The sequence below is a fragment of the Doryrhamphus excisus genome, unplaced genomic scaffold (assembly GCF_037039965.1).
Source record: "Doryrhamphus excisus strain RoL-2023G ecotype Guam unplaced genomic scaffold, RoL_Dexc_Guam_v1.1 HiC_scaffold_24, whole genome shotgun sequence".
NCBI lineage: Eukaryota > Metazoa > Chordata > Actinopteri > Syngnathiformes > Syngnathidae > Doryrhamphus > Doryrhamphus excisus.
This window is the reverse complement of record NW_027621862.1, coordinates 4,673,880-4,688,210: the sequence shown is the minus strand read 5'-3', so window position 1 is coordinate 4,688,210 and position 14,331 is coordinate 4,673,880. Positions and strand designations below refer to the sequence as shown.

General features: G+C 38.9%; 2 protein-coding genes across 3 annotated transcripts; one reads left to right on the top strand and one right to left on the bottom strand.

Moving 5' to 3' along the window:
* Positions 1–100: 100 nt before the first annotated feature.
* dnaaf3l (dynein axonemal assembly factor 3 like) lies at positions 101–6,482 on the top strand. Its single transcript, XM_058061376.2, has 10 exons — positions 101–413; positions 634–740; positions 820–913; positions 976–1,130; positions 1,200–1,382; positions 3,017–3,262; positions 3,332–3,476; positions 3,559–3,673; positions 5,381–5,455; positions 5,534–6,482. The coding sequence occupies exons 1-10, from the start codon at positions 332–334 to the stop codon at positions 5,679–5,681; spliced, it is 1,350 nt and encodes a 449-aa protein (XP_057917359.2). The 5' UTR covers positions 101–331; the 3' UTR covers positions 5,682–6,482.
* Positions 5,643–14,210, bottom strand: LOC131109418 (troponin T, slow skeletal muscle-like). 2 transcript variants are annotated; one of them, XM_078788732.1, is made up of 12 exons: positions 12,867–14,210; positions 11,578–11,607; positions 9,809–9,927; positions 9,706–9,724; positions 8,459–8,519; positions 8,261–8,377; positions 8,108–8,185; positions 7,932–8,045; positions 7,740–7,849; positions 6,940–7,030; positions 5,965–6,005; positions 5,643–5,884 (listed from the first exon to the last, which is right to left on the bottom strand). In XM_078788732.1, exons 1-12 carry the CDS (start codon positions 12,953–12,955, stop codon positions 5,839–5,841), a joined length of 915 nt encoding a protein of 304 aa, XP_078644858.1. In that variant the 5' UTR covers positions 12,956–14,210; the 3' UTR covers positions 5,643–5,838. The 2 variants fall into 2 exon arrangements, with proteins under 2 accessions (XP_078644858.1, XP_078644859.1); XM_078788733.1 differs by lacking the exons at positions 11,578–11,607; positions 12,867–14,210 and having other exon boundaries at positions 5,644–5,884; positions 9,809–9,835; positions 9,914–9,922.
* Between the last annotated feature and the right edge of the window lie 121 nt (positions 14,211–14,331).

The following is a 14,331-nucleotide window of genomic DNA, read 5'->3' as shown; positions in this document are numbered from 1 at the left end:
TGTGACATTTAACGTATAACATAACGTATAAATCAAACAACTTGGACGCTGTTCTGCTTACTGTAAATCATGGATTGCTGTCAATTAGTCACGGCGTACTTAAAACCATCTGTTTACTTCCGGGTTACCACCGCCGGGGTCCTTTTAGCTGCAGGCCCTAAATGGCACCAGAAGAGGGCGCCTGTTCACAACACACGGTTGCGTAGCAACGATAGCTAAACTCAAGTTGGTCCAGCTTTCCAAAAAAAAATTCCCGTGGGTGTTGAGTTCACGGAAATTGTACTACCACTAACCTGAATTTGAAATCGAGTGTAAGCCCTTACGAGACCGAATGAGCGCCGGGCGGCCATCAGAAGGGGCAGGCTGCGTCAGCTGGTGGGGCTTCAGTCCTGCACGAGACCTCATCAATACAGGTTAGCACATTTTCATCAATAGCTGGATAGCAATAGCAATAGCAATATTCGTGTTTATTTATAATTAACAAAAGAATAAAAACAATACAAAATAATCATGTAAAAATACTCACAACACAGTCTTCCCAGAACTCCACAGATTTTTACTTCCTGTGTGTGTACTGGCTAGGTGTCTCAATACTTTTGTCCTGTTAGCATGCATTCTCTGATCCGTTTTCAGGTCCAGTGAGACATGAAGGGGAAGTCAACCTTTTATTGGTTGGAAGTGGCGATCCGAGACATATTCTGAAGACTATTGCGAGTCTGAAGGAAGATGATGTCCTTCATGTGAGACTCTTAATGTCTCTAATGCCTTTTAAAGTGTGACACAATGAAGCAGACATATACATATATATGTTGATTGCAGGTGTGGCTGTTTGAAAGCAGCATGGAGGTGATGGCAAGACAGATGCTGCTGCTCTACGTTGCACTGACTCCCCAGGAAACGATGGGTCTGAATGGTAGGCTTATTTGGCCTTTGTTTCAGCTCTGTGGTCATTTTAATGTGAGTATGCATCTTTAGAGAAGACAGAGGTGTTCCTTGAGGTGTTTGGCAACAGCATGATCCGCAGTCAGACGGAGGACACCTTGAAACGTGCAGCCTTGCAGCTCTCGCTCTACATCAGCAACACAATGGAGTCGGAGATGCATCCTTGCCTGGATACATCTCTTCTCAAGGTACTCACGTCAGCGTCCTTAAGAGTTTTACAAGTTACAAAAACTTATCCAACTGCTGTATGGTCGCAGTTCAAGGAGCGAGATGAGCTGGTGAGGATTTTTAAGTCGTGGATGCAGCCATCTGCATCACCTACTCCTATCTCCATATCCAAAGCCTGGGATTATAGAGTGAGGCAGCACCTTGGGACACGCTACGACTCCAAAAAGGGTTGCTTTGACTGGGACCTCACAATGAAGCTACATGACAAAGGGGTACTGCATATTTTATTCTTATATTTATGCCACCTAGACACTCTCGGAATTCATTGGATTAAATGTGGTTGAGTCTTCTGGTCCATGCATCCTCAAGTATAAAGGTCAAAGGTTGTCCTTGAACTTAAGTAAAACTAAAATCATGGTGTTTGGTAACAGCAGAAAGGACGCATACCAGCAAATACAAATAGACGGTGTAGACATTGAAAGGGTGAAGGAAAATACATTTCTGGGGATCACAATAGATGAAAATATGAGCTGGAAACCTCATATTACAAATATACAACATAAGGTGGCCAGAAATATTTCAATATTGAACAAAGCAAAATTTGTTCTCAATCAGAAATCACTCCACACTCTTTATTGCTCTCTGGTTCTACCATATCTTACTTATTGTGTGGAAATATGGGCTAATAACTATAAAAGCAATCTTCACTCGCTAAATGTACTGCAAAAAAGGTCAGTAAGGATAATTCATAATGCCGCCTACAGAGAACATACTAACTCCTTATTTCTAAAATGACAAATACTTCAACTTGCTGATATAGTTCATCTTCAAACAGCTAAAATAATGCATAAGGCTAAAAATAACCAATTAGCTAAAAATGTCATCCAATACTTCTCTACAAGAGAGGAGAAATATGATCTCAGGGAAGAAGTACATTTGAAACACTTCTATGCTAGGACTACGTTAAAAAGCCATAGCATTTCAGTATGTGGAATCAAACTATGGAATGGATTGAGTAAGACCCTCAAACAATGCACAACGATGAGCCAATTCAAGAAACAATACAAGCAGTTGATGTTTGCTAAATACAAGGATGAAGAGTCTTGAACCAGTCATGATGTGCTATATATATATCACTATATTGACACTTACTATGGTACCCATTATGGCATTGGATGCTCATATCACCTCGTACTTCGGTAAGTGACAAAAAATAAAAAAATTGAAATAATTAAAAATAAATAAATAATAAAAATAACATTTAAAATAAATAATAAAACAATATAAAATAAAAAAAATTAAATAAACTTAAGTAGAATAAAAAAATAAATTATATTAGGAAAGCAGGAAGTGAACAAGTGTTACAGTTACTGATTCTAAAAGTACAAGATGGAGGTGTAGGTAGTCATGATGTGCTATATATATATCACTATATTGACAGTTACTATGGTACCCATTATGTCTTTGTATGGTCATATCACCTCGTACTTCGGTATGTGACAATTATGTCAAATTAGTATGTTTTTAATTAAAAAAAAAAAAAAAATTAAAAAAATTATATTAGGAAAGCAGGAAGTGAACAAATGTAACAGTTACTGATTGTAAAAGTACCGGATGGAGGGGTAGGATTTAATAAGCTTTGCTTCTTCCTACTCCTTTTGGACATGTGGAACTGTGAACTGATTATGTGATGCATTCAATTGTAATCTGATGCATGTTCAAATGAAATAAAAGCATTACCATTACCATTACCAAAGGTAATTCTGGTTGGCAGTCCAGCCCCAAATCTTCATGAATGAAAACACAACACAAGACGTATGCCCTAGGATTTGTAGGCTGGTCGATGCATGGAGGTTACTCATGCCATATTTCAACCAATTTGTCTTTTCCACAACGTGGTCCACAGTGTAGCGTCATTAACAAGCAGCAGTATGTGCGGTGGAGGGAGTGCGGCCTGGCTTTTGAACTAAGGGAGGGTGTCTACCAATCAACCAACCCGAGCCTGCTGTCTCCGCGCGTTTTCAACCAGAAAGGCAACCGAGTGGCTGTGATAGGCTACTGGGGGGACATCGTGTCTGGTCCGTACATCTCCTTTGGCACCGAAACCGAAGACGAGAGCTTGCTGAAGACGCAGAACGGGCAACACATGAAGGTAAAATGGCGTATGGCATCATTTCATGGCCATGTTATACTGTGTTTGTCATTTCCTTTGTATACACAGACAGCCCAGGACATATCCTTTGCAAATGTGCAGGAATTCTTCCAATCATTGTCCAGGAGACAACATTGTCCTGCTGCTCATCAGCCAAACACAGACGAGGAACCACCACCACCAAGTCATGACCATAAACCTGTCCCCATCAATAGTATGACTTCAGACATGACGACAATGAGCACTTGAGGCCATTTTAATCAGCAAATGTGTTTTATCATATTTTTTTTTTTTAGACCTGATGCATCTCAATCGTGTCTCTGTCAACTTCCTGCCTTTGGATTCCCTTCAGAAGCTGCCCAAAAAAGGGAAATATGCCCATTTCTTCGACATCATCTACTTTTCCACAAGGTGACTACCACAACAAATAAACGCCCACCAATGGACACTTCATTATGACACAGCTCTTGTAGTGTGTACCTAATGAAACGGCCAGGGAGAGTACAGTATAATCTGCTTTAACCCTTAGATGCATAAGTGGGTCAAAAATGACCCGGTCAGGTTGTTTTCTTGAAATATCTTTGTAATGAATTTTTTTTTATCATTTCATATTCCAGGTATTCCTTAAAAAACATGTTTTTGATATCATGCCATTTTAAGACATTTTTGTTTTTGTGTTACTACCCCAACCTTCCATAAGTGGGTCAAAAAGGACCTGTTCAGGTTGTTTTCTTGAAATATCTTCGTAATGAAAAATTATCATTTCATAATTCAGGTATTCCTCAAAAAACATGTTTTTGACATCATGCCATTATCTTTTAACTTACCTTTGATACATTTTAAGAATTTTTTGTTTTTGTGTTACTACCCCAACCTTCCATAAGTGGGTCAATTATGACCCGGTCAGGTTGTTTTCTTGAAATATCTTCATAATTAAAAAATGTTATCATTTCATATTCCAGGTATTCCTCAGAAAACATGTTTTTGATATCATGCCATTATTTTTTTAACTTACCTTTTATACATTTTAATAAATTTTTGTTTTTGTGTTACTACCCCAACCTTCCATAAGTGGGTCAAAAATGAACCAGTCAGGTTGTTTTCTTGAAATATCTTCGTAATGAAAAATGTTATCATTTCATATTCCAGGTATTCCTCAAAAAACATGTTTTTGATATCATGCCGTTCACATTTTTAACTTACCTTTTATACATTTTAAGAATTTTTTGTGTTACTACCCCAACCTTCCATAAGTGGGTCAATTATGACCTGGTCAGGTTGTTTTCTTGAAATATCTTCATAATTAAAAAATGTTATCATTTCATATTCCAGGTATTCCTCAAAAAACATGTTTTTGATATCATGCCATTTTAAGACATTTTTGTTTTTGTATTACTACCCCAACCTTCCATAAGTGGGTCAAAAATGAACCAGTCAGGTTGTTTTCTTGAAATATCTTCGTAATGAAAAAATGTTATCATTTCATATTCCAGGTATTCCTCAAAAAACATGTTTTTGATATCATGCCGTTCACATTTTTAACTTACCTTTTATACATTTTAAGACATTTTTGTTTTTGTGTTACTACCCCAACCTTCCATAAGTGGGTCAAAAATGAACCAGTCAGGTTGTTTTCTTGAAATATCTTCGTAATGAAAAAAATTTATCATTTCATATTCCAAGTATTCCTCAAAAACATGTTTTTGATATCATGCCATTCACATTTTTACTTACCTTTTATACATTTTAGTTTTTGTGTTACTACCCCAACCTTCCATAAGTGGGTCAAAAATTTTTTGACCAATTTTTTTGGGTCAAAAATGACCCGTATGCATTTCTATAGAATCCAATAGGAACCTTTGATTCTTATCAACTTATGAACCCCTAAATATAATACAAGTGATTATTCCTAACCAAAATGGCAAAATTGGCATAAAAAGGCGTTGATTCTAGTATGGGTGATTTTTGAGCCACTTATGGAAGAGTGTAGGGTCCGGTCACTCATGCATCTAAGGGTTAATTCTGCATCCCAACATTTTGAGTCTCAGCCAGCTGATGCTGTATGCTACTGACCATCCTGTTTCTCTGCCCTCCCCGGTTAAATGCTTCTGTTAAAAGCTGTGCGCACCATTTGGGCTCCAATATCTGGCAGATTGCAGCACCAGACGCTCTGCTTGTTGTCGAGTTGGCCAAGTAAGGTTTTTTTGTTTTTTTTGGAGGCTTGTTACTATAGTGATAACACACAAAAATACAGTTGCTTCTGTACCACAGGTACATTTTGGACCTGAACAAAGAGCAAGAAGCGGGCTTTGCGGAACGAGTGTCCAGCATGTGTACGGAGGCTGGATTCCAACCGTGTCGTGAGGCAAAGAGTGATGACGTCCATGCTGTTTTCACACCACAGAAGGACATTGCATAGAATTTAATGATTTTAGCCAGTATATCCTTACATGACGTCACATACTATTTCACAGCACAAGTGACGAATACAACGGCGCAATTGCATGCAATACCGCAATTTATTCATGTCAGTGGTGCAACACTGCAGAGACCTTAGCCTTCATGATGGTGTGGACTCACTTCCAGCGTCCTCCAACCTTCCCTTTACCGTGACCTTTTTTGCTTTGAGACAAGAGAAGATCTTTGAGTGGATAAAGTCCGTGTGGGTGTGTCGCCTGAGTACCACATGCAGATGGACTCACAACTTTTGAGCGTGTTGGATTCTGTTCAGGAGGACGTTGATCTGGAATAGAACAGACAGTGGGGTGTTTTGATTACCCAAACCCCAAAACACACCCACCCACCAATGAGATAATCAAATGATGCATTTTGTTTGAGCAAAGCAATTGATTGGAGGATAAGCAGCATAGAAAACGGAAGAATGGAGGTGTAATGCCGCCTCTGTCCACCAAAGGGAGGCTGATGTCATTGCACTGCCCCAATGAAAGTGTTGTTCAGACACAATGCATTATGGGAACATCTGTTGATATGGGTATCAAAAAGATTATTATTTTTTAAACTTATTGGTACATGTTTGTATATTTCTCGCTTATACTTTTTGAGGGTTAAGTCGGTGTGTGATGAATTTAGTGTTCTTTGTAAGATGACAGCGTGAGTTAGACTTTCGATTTAGTGTAAAAACTAAGCATAATCAGTTTTCAAAGTAATGGTAATAAAAATCACAGTAATTAATAATAAAAATAATAGTAATTAATAATAAAAATAATAGTAATAATAATAAATTAATTAAAATAGTAACTAAAATCACATAAATAGTAATGTAATTAATGTAATTAAAATAGTAATAATAAAATTTATAGTAATTATATTAATTACCTTCTGCAACCATATGTTTAGTTGTGTTATCATTGACTAAATTTGTTTTATGATCTGAAAGAGACAAACACTGTACCTGTATATGGTGTTGGAATTAGAATAACCTTATAGTCACTCTGACTGTGTGGGGACACACACTGTGCTTCTGTCTGCCGTATCAACATGACATGATGTGCATGCCTGACTTAATGGAATACATTTTTTATTTAGCATTGTCCCTTGAGAAGATATACTGTGATTAAACAGTGTGCTCTCTTTTGTGAGATACTGCATACTTCACATACGTAGTATATATTAAATGTGACAGTGATTTGGTCAAATGTGGTCTGTGAAGGAATTACCTCATACTTCTGCCTCTTCATTTTCTCAGAGAGTTCAAACTTCTCTGACTCCAGCTGGTAGATACACTCCCACATCTCCCTGGCTCTTTTTCTAAACAGAAAATATGACAGAATTGAAGACTGAAACATAGGATCCAATACTAACAACCGTATGGCTGCTGCCTTTTTAATAAATGTAACATTTTCTTTGGGCAGGCCTCACAGCTAGGGAGACCAGGGTTCAATTCCACCCTCGGCCATCTCTGTGTGGAGTTTGCATGTTCTCCCCGTGCATGTGTGGGTTTTCTCCGGGTACTCCGGTTTCCTCCCACATTCCAAAAACATGCTAGGTTAATTGGCCACTCCAAATTGTCCATAGGTATGAATGTGAGTGTGAATGGTTGTTTGTCTATATGTGCCCTGTGATTGGCTGGCTGGCCACCAGTCCAGGGTGTACCCCGCCTCTCGCCCCAAGACAGCTGGGATAGGCTCCAGCACCCCCGCGACCCTTGTGAGGATAAGCGGTAGAAAATGAATGAATGAATGAATGATTGGGACGCCTGGTTATGACTAGAATTAGATTATAGGAATAGGGAATGGGAAAAACACAACTAAAGATGTCTTAGTGAAAACTAATAAAGCGGAGTATCTGTAAACTTTTCTATATACTGTACAGTGTATTATTAGAGTGTATTTGAGAGGGGCAAAAAAATATGAATCAAAAGGCATGTACCTAAATGGAGTGTCCAGTGAGTGTATAAAAATCACATAAGTTAAAAAAGTCAGAATTAAAAAAACGAGTTAATAATATTCAAAGTGACCTCAAGTCGTCTTCCCTCAGGTTATCGATGGCGAGCGGCATCTTCCTCTCAGCAAGCGTCTTCTTCTTGATCTCCCTGGCAGTTTGCTTCTTGCCCTTCCTCTGTTCTACCTGCATCATGCAAGTGTTTTACTACACATTCATATTGGAGACACTTAGGAGTACTTTTACTGCCTACTACAGTACTACTGACCTTGGCCAGGAATCCGCCAAAGTGAGCCCCCATGTTGGAGAGCACTTTCTTCTTCTTGGCCTCGTCATCCGCCCTCTTCTTAGCCTCCTCCTCCTCCTTCCTCTGCCTCTCCTCCTGCAGACATCGTTGTTACAATGTACCGTAGGTGAGTGTCACAGGTCGTCACTGTTCATCACCGCGATCCTCGTCTGTCTGTCCCGCTCCTTTTCGGCCCTCACGCGCTGCTGTTCAGCCCTTTCCGCCCGGCGACTCTCCTGAGGAAAATGAATGAGTGATTTATCCTCCGTCGTCCACACAAATTTCATCTTCTATGGAAGCAAAGTGATTACAATCCTCGATTTGAGACCCATCAGCTCCTCCTCTTCTTTCTTCCTTTGCTCAAAGTGGACGTCAATCAGGGTTTGGAGCTCCAGAAGATCTTTCTCCATCCTCTTCCTGTGGATATCCTGTCAAGGAAAGCAACAAATGAGCTCTTTCTTTTATTATTAATATTATAATACCAGTATAGTAAACAAAGGGAAACATACATCAAAATCAACCCTCTCTCCTTCAGGGATTTTTGGGGGAGCAAGTTGGGTGACCACTGGCCTGTAAAATAGCATCAATCATCACTCATCAATATGCTAATTTTATTCAAATGTATTCATTTTATTAAGGGCTGCACGGTGTTCAAGTGGTTAGCGCGCAGGCCTCACAGCTAGGAGACCCGAGTTCAATCCCATCCTCTGCCATCTCTGTGTGGAGTTTGCATGTTCTCCCCGTGCATGCGTTCGGTTTCCTCCCACATTCCAAAAACATGCTAGGTTAATTGGCGACTCCAAATTGTCCATAGGTATGAATGTGAGTGTGAATGGTTGTTTGTCTATATGTGCTCTGTGATTGGCTGGCTGACCAGTCCAGGGTGTACCCCGCCTCTTGCCTGAAGACAGCTGGGATTGGCTCCAGCAACCCCCGCGACCCTCGTGAGGAAAAAGCGGTAGAAATGAAATGAAATATCCTAAATATCCTAATATTTCAGAAAAACAAAACGTTTTGAAAATATTATTAAAATTATAAATCCTGAGACAATTTTGCTAATTATTACATTTTTAAATTCATTCATTCATTTATTCATCTATGCCGCTCACTAAGGTTACGGGTATGCTGGAGCCTATCCCAACTGTCTTTGGCTGAGAGGCGGGGTACCAGCCTCACTAGCCAATCACAGGGCACATATAGACAAACAACCATTCACACTCACATTCATACCTATGGACAATTTGGAGTGGCTAATTAACCTAGCATGTTTTTGGAATGTGGGAGGAAACCGGAGTACCCGGAGAAAACCCACGCATGCACGGGGAGAACATGCAAACTCCACACAGAGATGGCCGAGGGTGGAATTGAACCCTGGTCTCCCTAGCTGGGATAGGCTCCAGCACCCCCCACAACCCTCAGCAGCGGGGGGTGCATTCCAAAAACATGCTAGGTTAATTGGCGACTCCAAATTGTCCATAGGTATGAATGTGAGTGTGAATGGTTGTTTGTCTATATGTGCCCTGTGATTGGCTGGCTGTACCCTGCCTCTCGCCCAAAGACAGCTGGGATAGGCTCCAGCACCCTTGCGACCCTCATGAGGAAAAAGCGGTAGAAAATGAATGAATGAACTTTGTAAAGGCAAACTCCTTGATCTCTGTATATCATGCAGGTGTACCTAAATAAGAGTCTGGTGAGTTCATGTGCTGTTAAAGCACAATAATCATTTGTGATGCGTAGTAGGTATACTCATACTCACTTGTGTTTGGGTCGTTCTCCTTCAACAGCAAAGTATATGAATCAATATGGTTCATTCTACACATGTACTGCAGGTTTCCTGTTTGTCTTTAAAAAGCTCTCACCTCCTTCTTCTTGTTCCTCATCGTCATCTGAGGAGTGAAAAAGTGTCAGGGTGCTCAATAAATGTTGAATAAAGAGCACAGATTGATGAAAGTGATGTGCCTTACCCTCCTGGTGAACTCTACAATGGGAAAGAATGGTAATGGTAATGGTTTTATTTCATTTGAACATGCATCAGATTACAATTGAATGCATCACATAATCAGTTCACAGTTCCACATGTCCAAAAGGAGTAGGAAGAAGCAAAGCTTATTAAATCCTACCCCTCCATCTGGTACTTTTACAATCAGTAACTGTTACATTTGTTCACTTCCTGCTTTCCTAATATAGTTTAAGGTTTTTTTTTTTACTTTATTTTGTTAATTTTTATTTTTTGTCACATATAGTGTTTCAAAATTCATATTTCTCCTCTCTTGTAGAGAAGTATTGGATGACATTTTTAGCTAATTGGTTATTTTTAGCCTTATGCATTATTTTAGCTGTTTGAAGATGAACTATATCAGCAAGTTGAAGTATTTGTCATTTTAGAAATAAGGAGTTAGTATGTTCTCTGTAGGCGGCATTATGAATTATCCTTACTGGCCTTTTTTGCAGTACATTTAGCGAGTGAAGATTGCTTTTATAGTTATTAGCCCATATTTCCACACAATAAGTAAGATACGGTAGAACCAGAGAGCAATAAAGAGTGTGGAGTGATTTCTGATTTTGCTTTGTTCAATATTGAAATATTTCTGGCCACCTTATGTTGTATATTTGTAATATGAGGTTTCCAGCTCATATTTTCATCTATTGTGATCCCCAGAAATGTATTTTCCTTCACCCTTTCAATGTCTACACCAGGGGTCGGCAACCTTTACTATCAAAAGAGCCATTTTACCCCCACGCTCACTAAAGGAAAATAGACTGGCGCCACAAAACATAATTTAAAAACAAATTGAAATTTATTTATTAAATTATTTAAATTTATTGTGTGAAAAATTAATTCGGTTAGACCAGGGGTCGGCAACCTTTACTACCAAAAGAGCTATTTTACCCATATGCTCACTAAAGGAAAATAGCCGCAAAACATAATTTAAAAACAAATTGAAAGTTTGAATATTTCTTGCGTGAAAAATACATTTGGTTAGAACAGGGGTCGGCAACCTTTACTATCAAAAGAGCTATTTTACCCCTATGCTCACTAAAGGAAAATAGCCACAAAACATAATTTAAAAACAAATTGAAAGTTTGAATATTTCTTGTGTGAAAAATACATTCGGTTAGACCAGGGGTCGGCAACCTTTACTACCAAAAGAGCTATTTTACCCCATGCTCACTAAAGGAAAATAGCCGCAAAACATAATTTAAAAACAATTTGAAAGTTTGAATATTTCTTAATTTGACCAGTTTTAATAGCAGAATACAAGAAATTGCTGTTTCCTGCCACATGTGAAGCATAAATGTAAGCCAGAGAAGCAGAGAAGAGAAAGGTATCTGTCTCAACTCATTACAAAGATGCGTATTTTCGGGTGTTAAAAAAATACTTTGCAAAAGGGAGCCACAACAACGAGGCCAAAGAGCCACATGCGGCTCTGGAGCCGTGGGTTGCTGACCCATGGTCTACACCGTCTATTTGTATTTGCTGGTGCGTGTCCTTTCTGCTGTTACCAAACAGCATGATTTTAGTTTTATTTAAGTTAAAGGACAACGAGACAATGAGAAAGAATGGGAAGAACACATACTAAATGAACTACTAAGTGAATTGTTACAGTAAATAATAACAATTACTCACCCCTGGTCTTCAAAATCAGACATTGTGACACTAAAACAGCAAAAAAACAGCTTTTGTTCAAAGACAATAGATGAAAACAAATGCCATTCGTTGTTAATGATCTCGGAATAGAAAAGGCCGCAGCTGAGTCATGGCACCCAGGATAAGAGTGAGGTATTATGTGGCCAATCATTCTTCTGTTTAATTTGATTTACTCCAAAGGACGTGGGATGGAGGGCTTAGAGCATTTGACTGCCAGCTATTAACACCAGCCGCCTCTCTTATTGCCATCTAATCTACATGCATCGGGGCCCACCTGAGGGGCACCACTCGGATACACAACACCCCATTGTTATGCACAATATGAGGAACACCTGAGCAGTGTAATGAGGTCTAAAACCTCATTTTGCCTTCACAAATATTATAGTGCTCAGTTTATGTGGTAAAAACTCAAGAAAATATTATGTTAATTTAAAAAAATATTTTTAAAATACAAATATGCTTTAAAAACGGTGAATCAGCCAATTCAGTATTTTTTTGTGTATCATATTTTTGCAATATTCTAGTTATTCAGTATTTACCCCTTAAAGGGGGTCCTGTTAGGCTCATTTTGGGCCCTTTGTATTGAGTCGTGGACTGCAGTATACATAGCAGCTACACACAATAACCCGCACAGAAAGCTTCCTAGATCTTCCAGAATCCGCACCTATTCCAGCTGTATTTCCTTGGATTTTAACCGTCTCAACTGTCACAGTGAGTCGGTGTTAGGAAAAAAAAAACCCTGAAACCGAGCTTTTAGAGCCATCCCAAACATCTTTCAACACTCATTATCTGAAACTTTGGCATTTTTAACACAATAATACAACATTACAACAACATTTATAGACCATAATAGGTTCCCTTTAATATTATAGCGATAACAAATCTTCCCAAAATTAACAATCTGACAATTTCAGTCAGTTGTGAATGAAATTCTTGGATCAAATACCAAAAAATTCAGTCATCACAACCCTAATGAACACATGCTCGCAGTGTGTGCGCCTGTTAGAGACGCATGGTAAACATAAAGCTGGATTAAATGTAACATAGTATTACTCTCTGAGTCAGTGTGAGCAAGGGGTCAAGCATTAACACATCAAGCAGATAAGCACTGTGAGGCCTGTTTGGGACAGCCTGACAGATCCGAGTGGTCTCTACCACAAAAAGATGAAATATGTCCCAACCACAGTAAGCAAACAAACAGTGAATTAAAAATAAACACTGTATCAACATATGTGTGTGTATAAACGCGAGAGAATGATTGTACATACCAGTTATTCAGAGGGATGATGAGGCGTAATGTGCAGACTGGCTGAGGCACGGCTCTTTTATAAAAGGCCCCCGGCAGGTGGGGTGACATGAAGGGGACGTGGAATAAAAATGAGCATGTGGATTATTGGCGGCTTTTGGGAGCTGAAGCCCTGAGACCGAGTCTGGCAGAGCGGCTTGTGAACCAGCGAGGGCCTCGATGCTGAGCTCACAGCTGAAATAAGAAGACAAAAAAAGACAGGTGGTGATAGCTTACAATAAAAGAACATTTTTTTTTTTTTTCAAAACATCACAATCAATCCTCAGGTCAGAGGTCAATTCATTGCAGAATTACATGAAAGCTTGAAACATGTTTTTTTTTTAAAAAAAAAAAAGCACAGACAAGTCAATTTTCTTACACAATGTATTTATGTTATTTCTAATAATGCATTAAACAGTCGGACAATAGCAACAAACCCAGCGGGTCTGTGATGAAAACATAACGTTGACCCGTTTTGCCTGCACATTAAAAAATATACATTGTGTTGTTTTGGTGTTATATACGTAAATATATAGTATATATATTAGGGATGCCCGATATTGGCATTTTTGAAAACCGATATGGTCAAACTCTTAATTCCCGATACCGATGTGTGTCACATGTCATATCTCCTGTGGTGGAATGAACTGTTAAAAACTTTTAATATCAGTTTTCATGATGAGGAAAAAAATGTCAACCGATATCACATTTTTATGCTGATATTGGGCCCCATCCCTAATATATAGTATATTATGTATATATACACATACAGTGGTGTGAAAAGGTTAGAAAGCCACTTCTAAAGCTTTGAGACTCCAATGAATAAAAAAAAACAACAACAATAAAAACAAACGTGGGTTCCACCAAGTCCACCTCTGACCGGCTGACTTTGGAGTGGCCTAGTCAGAGTCCTGACCTAAATCCTAATGAGATGCTGTGGCATGAAACCTTAAAAAGGCGGTTGGTGCTGGAAAAGCCTCCAATGTGGGTGAATTACGACCATTGTGCAAAGATGAGTGGGCCAGACTTCTTCTGAAGCACTGTAAGAGACTCATTGCAAGTTATCACAAACGTTTGATTGCAGTTATTAACCACTTATTAGGTTTAGGCCATGTAAGTTGGTGTGCTCACTCATTTAACACCACTGTATGTATATGTGTGTATACATACACATATATATATCTAAAAAAAATATTCATACCTGGGTGAAAAGGATTGCTATACAATGCCCGACAAACAAAACATTTCAAAATAAAACAGCCACATTTGAGTGTAGTAAAAAGCAAAATGTCCTAAGTTGAAGGAATGTTGTGTGTGCTTGCCGCCATCACCGATACAACACATTGGCACCATTTCTAGGCAGAGAGAAGCACAAATAGTTCAAGCATTCACTGGTATCAAAACATGAACATGCCCCAGTACAAAACAACCGCTGAAGCAAGTACTAA

Coding starts and splice junctions, on each gene's coding strand:
- dnaaf3l (XM_058061376.2), top strand. CDS start 332: ATGAGCGCCGGGCGGCCATCAGAAGGGGCAGGCTGCGTCAGCTGGTGG. Junction 914..975: donor GGAAACGATGGGTCTGAATG/GTAGGCTTATTT, acceptor ATGCATCTTTAG/AGAAGACAGAGGTGTTCCTT. Junction 3,477..3,558: donor TAAACCTGTCCCCATCAATA/GTATGACTTCAG, acceptor TTTTTTTTTTAG/ACCTGATGCATCTCAATCGT.
- LOC131109418 (XM_078788732.1), bottom strand. CDS start 12,955: ATGTCACCCCACCTGCCGGGGGCCTTTTATAAAAGAGCCGTGCCTCAG. Junction 8,186..8,260: donor TGGGTCTCAAATCGAGGATT/GTAATCACTTTG, acceptor CATTTTCCTCAG/GAGAGTCGCCGGGCGGAAAG. Junction 8,046..8,107: donor ACAGACAGACGAGGATCGCG/GTGATGAACAGT, acceptor CGATGTCTGCAG/GAGGAGAGGCAGAGGAAGGA.